The sequence below is a fragment of the Poecilia reticulata genome, linkage group LG15 (assembly GCF_000633615.1).
Source record: "Poecilia reticulata strain Guanapo linkage group LG15, Guppy_female_1.0+MT, whole genome shotgun sequence".
Lineage (NCBI taxonomy): Eukaryota > Metazoa > Chordata > Actinopteri > Cyprinodontiformes > Poeciliidae > Poecilia > Poecilia reticulata.
In genome coordinates this window covers 20,375,140-20,382,739 of record NC_024345.1, presented here as the reverse complement: position 1 = coordinate 20,382,739, position 7,600 = coordinate 20,375,140, and the positions used below count along the sequence as shown (strand labels likewise).

General features: G+C 39.2%; 1 protein-coding gene across 1 annotated transcript; it reads right to left on the bottom strand.

The window, feature by feature from the left end:
• Window positions 1–3,718: 3,718 nt before the first annotated feature.
• Window positions 3,719–6,683, bottom strand: prr18 (proline rich 18). The gene has a single exon (XM_008429938.2). It carries the CDS (start codon window positions 6,420–6,422, stop codon window positions 5,667–5,669), a length of 756 nt encoding a protein of 251 aa, XP_008428160.1. The 5' UTR covers window positions 6,423–6,683; the 3' UTR covers window positions 3,719–5,666.
• Between the last annotated feature and the right edge of the window lie 917 nt (window positions 6,684–7,600).

Genomic DNA, 7,600 nt, shown 5'->3' with positions numbered 1-7,600 from the left:
AAGTTAAAGCTTGAATGCTGATTGGTCTTCCAATAACTCAGCTAAAGTGGTTTTAAAGTGGCTTAAGGACAAAAAGTCAACGTTTTAGTGTCACCATTGCGATAATGTGATCTCAATCCTGTGGAGAAGTCTTGGGGTAGGTCTGAAAACTGGACTGAGTTACGCCAGTCCAGTTCTGTCAGGAGGAACAGGCCAGAACTCCACCAAAATAGACAAAACGTTTTAGTCATAGTGCAAAGATAATGCTAATAAATGCTGATAAGTATAAGTCTGACATGTTCTTTCACTCATTATTGTTGCAAATAGGTCATAAAATTTTATTTAGTTTATGCAAATTTCTGGTTTCAGCTATAAGCACTGACTACAGATCAGAGGATCCTAGAATGATACTATGGAGATCAGTCAATACAGACCTCTCGTTTCATTACCCGCCCATTCCTGCAGATTATGAGGTGCTTCAAATATACCTGCTCCGGCTGTATTTTTAATAAACTGCTTTGAATGAGCAGCTTGGGATGTGTCGTTGGAAAACGGCTGTGAAGTGTCAGTATTCGGGGATTTGAGCTGCTATCTTGAATTGGCCTCATTCTCTGTCTCCAGGGTCCATCTGTGCCTTCATTAGCTGTCCATCAAAAGATGCTGTGGAAGTGAGAAAAAAGGAAAAAAATAAAATAAAAAAAATCAGGAACCAGTCTTGTTCTTTTTTGGTAATCCCTCTCGACAGCCACGAGCATCCTCCCACACCGCAGCTATCTTCTGTTTTTGCAATGGACAAAAAAATAAGACAAAAATAAAGGCAGGAGGAGTGAGTCCACCTACTCTCCCACAGAGCTACCATCCTACTACCTGATCCCCAACACGCCTCAGATTTTAGAAGAAAAAAAAATAACTTGAGAAACAGCAAGGAAGGAAAGAAGCAGCCGACGCAGTGACTGGCAAAAGTATTCATACTCTTGGAATATTTTTACGTTTTATCAATTCACAACCACAAATCCTGACTTAGTTTGAAAACTGGTGCAATGCAAACCCAATCAGCATAACTAAACACCAAACCAAATACCAAAGTATAGAACAACATGGTGCTTTAATCTACTTCAAAGTCCTGTTTTTAATTTGTTTCAACATTTATGAAATGCACACGCTTTCTCGTTGTCATTTTTGGTATTTAGGTTATATTCTGACCCCAGTTCTTCACATTTGGGGTCCGGACCTGAACGTTTTGAACTGGTTCAGACCACAAGAGTCAATGACCACAGCTTCTAGCATGTGGCTCTGCTTCAACACACCTGAGTCAAATATTTACACCATTAGCAGGACTCTGTGGTTCTGGACCAGGGCTGCATGCAAAAAGTTACAGAATGCTGGCCCAGGAGGACAGGAGTTTGACAACTCTGGTTCAAAATAAAAATGGCCTAGTTAAAGTTTAGACCTAAATCAGTTCAGAATCTGCAAGGCTTAATAAGTTATCATTTTTGCAAAGAATAATGCATTTAAATTTCCTTCCAGACATGCAAATTGGTGAAGACCTAATCTAAAAGATTTACATCTGTGTCTTGTGTGAATGGTGATTCTAAAAACCTTCATATTCAAGACAGGCTGAATATCAACACATGTGTTGTACATGGCATGTACATGGCACAGTTTTTATATTTTATTGTCACTGAAAATCCCAGTAAAGTACATGGAAGCGCGTGAATCTAGTATGACTAAATGTGAACACTTTTACAGCGCCGAAAAGAGCTAACATAGATGAAAGTTGTATAAAACAGGTTAATTCTTCTCTTAATGATCCACAAATGAAGACGAGTCATGGTTCTGCTTTCTAGTGGAAAACTCCGCTCTCTCGTGTCGCTCTGTCCTTGAGAAATTTCTCTGTCATGGAACATTACAGAGCTTTTTGGGCCAAGTCCCTGCAGGAAACACTCATTTCTCTTCTTCCTCACAAAGGTGCTGCTGGTTTAACAGTTCAGGCGCCACAAACAGAAATACCATCACTTCTAGGGCAAAACGGACTGGCAGTTCTCCTCTTCTTAGTGCTGCAAAGTGTTAACGATGAAGCGGAGGCAGGACCCATCTGTTCTTCTTCTCTGACACTATAAATCAGCTCAAGATAATGTTGCTGCGCTTCGTCACTGACCTAGAAAGCGATCTTAGGGCTGAGGAGGATTGCAGCGATTTCCTTTTCATTTGTTATCCAAAAAAGGATTTGCATCGCAGACAAAACAAAGAGTAGCAATAAAAGCACAAGAAAACGACGAAAACAACTGCAGAAGTAAGAAAATGAACAGATTGGAACGCTGTTGCTTGCTCCTTGCCGCTGAGATAATAAAGGCGCCCATATAGAAACAGAGTCATGCATAGCTTGGCTTCAGGCTTGAATCAGTCAGACAGACAAGGCTACAATTGAAAAGGCACAATAGACGAGGGGATTACATAACTTTTGGTCAACAAGCCAGATGATAATATCTGTACAGGAGCCATGAGGACCAAACGGGCCCTCGAACAGAATGTGTCGACCCCGACATGATCCGAGTCTGAACCCACGTGGAGTGTCTGTCCTGCAAGGTGCTGTGATTGTAGCAAGGTGTTTACTCTGTTGACATGCATGAGACAGAAAGGTAAATATTACACTGGGCCACATTGTTGCAAACTTTGTGGCGATGTCTGAATATTTACAGTACTGCAAATTCCAGGTGCCAATAAGTGGAGTTTGCTTCCAAAGCCAGCAGGTTGTTCCTGTGCATCTAAAATACAGGGAATTGACTGGAATCTCATGGAAAAATGCAATTAAATTTCCTCCTTGAGGAAAAAGAACACAATACTACTTCCAATTTTTGTATTTTTTTTTTCATATTCAAAGAAATCAACAAGGCAAAAGTTACTTGAGGATTAATGTGAAGGTTTTTCATACAGCTTTGGTGATTAATTCACTAACTTGGGTCTTTTAATGATGCGTTTGAGGTGCTGATGATAAAACATTTAACTTCAGGGACATTCAAAGTAAGAACTAGATAAATAATTTTAAATTTATAATTGATTTTCTCTCATGTAAATAGAAAATTACACATGCAGACAGAAATATATAGATACCTACTGACTAGCTGCAGAGAAGCTGCTCACTTTTCCAACATTCACAAAGATCCCGGCATGACGATGGTTGAATGTGTGACCAATCTGCTCAGCAGAACTAGTGACGTTCAGTGGAACAAGCAAGCTTTCACGATAGTTTAAGAAAAAAAAACACTATTTCTAAATTATTCAACTTTACATCATATAAACAACTAGTGAGTTCAAATAAACTATGCCAGAAGCAGATTAGTGGTTGCCAAAAAGTTTTCTTACAACTTTCCTACAGATATTTGGTCAAATATTAGTCAGGTGTATGCTTGTAATTGAGTACATTTTGAGCTCCTGTGGAGACACTTGATCAAGCTGCAGACAGTCATTTGTTTTCTGTCCATCTCTCAGTAAAAGAAAAGGTCAAATTAATCAATAAAATCTCAAGATTCTGAATGAAAACAGATTTTATGGGAGCATTTACAACACAACGGTGTAACTCATTCATTCTGATAGTGTCAAACAAACCACAGATGACAGAAACAGCTTGTTGCACAGTAGCAACCTGAATAAACTTCCACCTGCATGTAATTATTGTTTGGTGATCTAATACGCACAAACACACAGGATAAGGTGAAATTAATCAACACAGAAGCGCAAAAAGGTCCTTCTATAACTTTATTTCTCTTCCACTGTGACATTGACTGTATTTTGTTTCCTGATCAGCTGTTTTATTTCCCTGAGCATCACATTTCCAGGGTAAAAACAAAGTTATTGCAGAAAACAATAGAGAACATCCAGGCTGCAAAATATCTAACTCAAAAAAAAAAAAGAGATACAGGAAATAATAAAGTGTCATTCTTGTACAAACATTAGTGGCATATTTAGTTTGATGTATGGACATATTTCGGAGGTAATTTCCTGCAGGAATGATGCACCTGGGCACGCATGCAGCACTCATTGGCCAACACTGCTTAACAGGAAATCTAAGAAGCTTAAAAGGCTAATGCCCAAATGGCCCCAGGTAGCTGCACAGCAGAAACAAAGAGCCTTTATGAAAATGCTGTCTGGGAATCAGAAACACGAAGAGACCTAAATGACCACAAATCAGCACACAAGAAGAAACTAATAAATCTAAGCAATTTAATATGGCCAGTTCATATAAGAACTTTTTCTTTTTTTTTTTTTTTACTTCAGAACAGATAATAAATTTCAGCTGATAACATATTTGACCGTATAAACATTTTGTGATGAAGGTGAATTCAGGTAAATCAAGGAGTTTCTTTTTGTGAACAAATTTAACAATAAACCTAATGTGTGTTATATAGCTTTGAGTTCTTCAGTTTATGTGAGAAAAGTTAAGTTTGTTATTTTATGAAAGCATGGCTCTCTACTTTATCATAATTGAGACAAAACTATGTTTGACACATTTAGCAAATTGGCACAATTTAGCTGTAACTATGATACTCATTATGGAAGCTCATCAGTTTGTTAAATAAAAAAGTAAACCATGGTCTGCCACTAAAATAGTCCAAGCTTTACAAGCTCTGTACAAAGTTGATATAATTGCCAACAGCTTGATTCTTTATTTCATAACTTTCGATAAATGTAAATTTAGTTAAAATAAATAAATTCATCTGAAAATACGATCCATTCTTGTGAGGAAGAAATTCGTTCTTCTAGAAAATCAAACTAATTTTCTAGTTATTGTTACTCGCCTTGCACTTTCTTTTCTCTACCTACCACAACAAACCACATAATAAACATTTACTGCCTTCATACCAAATCTTATGTGCTGACAACAGTGATACATTTCGTTTTGGACGTCTCAATTTACGATGTCATTTGGTAACTTGGGACAAAAAAAAAAACAGATACTACTTTAGAAATATATAATTTATCGACAAAAGGGTTTTGTTTTGATGCTCAGATCATACATTTTTATATGTACTGCACTATACTGGTTTTTATGTGATTTTGGTTGCACACTTCTAAAATAACTTTATCTATATCGTTGTTAACGCAAGGTTTTTAGTCCCCCCCCCCCCTACTTGTTCTGTCCCATTTTACCCGAATTCACCACATCACTGATTGATCAATTGAACCCAATTAGCAGAAGATTTAAAAAAAATAAAATAAAAACAACAAAAACCCAAAGAATCCGCGCTGGGTTTCAGTCAGTCTGTGCGTGAGTCGCTGATGTTCTCCAGCAGTTTATTGTTCTCTAACAAAAGGAGAGGAGCGCTCCGGCTGCCTCCACTGACCTCAGCCAATCCACAGACGCCCACTGGAAATAAATCCGTGTGCAAAGAGAAACTGAGAAGAAAGTGAGAGCAAAATGGCATCTGAACTTGAGCAAAGATGATTTAAAAAAAAAAAAAAAAGAAGAACTCTTATAAACCTGAACTGTATTATTGAATGTTTCCCATCTAAAAGTAGTCTGCCCCTTTTGGCATTTTAAACTTAGTGACATCTTTTTAAATCCCGACATTCTCTAGAGTAGACCTCCTTCACTTGTCATGTAAATGAAACGAATTTGTCCGTCATGTCTTTCTTCCAACTGAATAATAATAATAACAATAATAATAATAAAGATTTGAAGTCAGGTGTCAGCAGCCTTTGAGGTGCGGAAGTGCTGAAAGTTTGTCTGCTTTCACCAAAGCAGCTGCGTTCTCCACTCCTTTCAGCCACTCTTTGCATTTCCTCACAACGGTCTCATCCACATCCCCGTCCTCGTCCTCGTACTCCACATCGTCGTACTTGTATTGATCGTTCAGCAGAGATATTTTAACAATGGCGGTGATGTCCTGCTGTTCCGCGCTGTCCGTCTTGCCGCCCGGAGCGCAGCACTTGGACGCTCCGTGCGCCTTTTTGGACGGAAAAACTCGCCGGTGCCGAAAGTCCGCGGAGGCGCAGCACTTCTGCTGCTTGGCCATCATCTGCTTTTCCAGGTTCCGCTTTTTAATAACTAGAATGGCTTCAGGAGTGAGGCTGAGCGAGAACTGGATCTCCTTCTTTGTCTCCTCTTTCCCACTGAGATGTCTGGCGGAGTCCATTGAGCTGGAGCGCCTTATTCCCAAGGATGGATCCTGCGGTTTGGGCACCGACAGCCAGGAGCACTTTCCCTGAGTCTCTTGCCCCGAACTGGGCTTCTGCGCTTGGCTTTTATTCTTCTCCGGCTGCGATCTTCGCCCCAGATTCCGCAGGTTTGCCGATGCCCAGGAACTGGGCTGTTTTCCCTTCTCGGATCCAGATTTGCCGGTTTGTTCAGCCTGAGAGTGGCCTGCGTTGGCCTTCTTTTTCCCAAATAGTTCCCTGCCAGGAGAGGAGATCCGCTGTTGGAGGCTGATCGGCGGAAAAGGCATCTTTACGGTCAGAAACAATGAAGAAAATCAAGACATAAAAAGCAGCGAGTGTAGCCCGAAAAGCCCCGCGCAGAGCGAAAACAGGCGCTCTGTAGGCATTATCACCGGAGCGGTGGTGCACCTGTTGTCCACACAGGCTGGAGTAACACACACACACACACACACACGCAAACACACACACACATCCTGGCTCTTTTATTGTGGATCTGGTGGAGGAGGGCGTGGCTAAGAGGCGCGCCAAACAAAGAAACGGAAAACCTAGTTACGTCATTTAAGTTTTTTTTAGGGCCTCCACTAAAACAATGAATCATATCAACCTTCTGATGGTCACACATGTTCATATAATCCACTGTTTCCTATTTATTCTCCTTTTTCGGGGGGCGTACGCGAAGTTGTGTTCAACTAATCTCATGTAGAATAATTCATTCCATGTTTGTATTTGCAATTGTGACGTTTATCTCAAGATCAAGTTTTTCAGATTGCAAAATGGAATTAAATACTATAAAACAAAAGGCTTCATCAATCTGTCTGGCTTAAGGAATCTCATTTTAATATGAAATAATCAAGTTAATCTAGACCAGAGGTAAGATTCAAGATACCTAAAAAAAAAGAAAAGAAAAAAAAAATAACTTTTTTGTAAAACCTATTTTAGGTTAATCAACTCTAACACCTGCATTGCACAGCTAGATTATTATTATTATTACAATGCTTTCATCTTGAAGTCCTCGTTGACTGGATATGCAAATAAGTAGTAATTGGTATCCAAATAATTAAATTTTATTTCTGGAGCAATGGTGCCGCCCCATGACAAGAGGGCGACCGGGGCAGAGAACCATGTCATCCTTATCAAAAACCAGTTACCAATTCACCACCAGGCCATGAGTAATTTTTCCAACTGTTGTAGTTTGAGTTTACAAAGGATTTTTAATGAGTCCAGAAGCTTTTTTTTAATTATTTCATTTTCCACATTTAAAGCAATATAAAATGTCTGATTGGAAACGTCAACAGAGTTTGATATGGAAAGTTATGAATCACTCTACACGAGATTCTTTCAAAAATTAATATGTAAAGTTTAGTGGAAGAAAAATGACCATCTGCAAGACATACTCCAGTTGAGTCTGATGTACAAAGGATGATTATGTATGAAGGTACGTTAAGTACGGTGGTGGACCTGTGAT

What these genes read in the sequence shown, in the direction of transcription:
- prr18 (XM_008429938.2), bottom strand. Translation starts at nt 6,422, where the DNA reads ATGCCTTTTCCGCCGATCAGCCTCCAACAGCGGATCTCCTCTCCTGGC.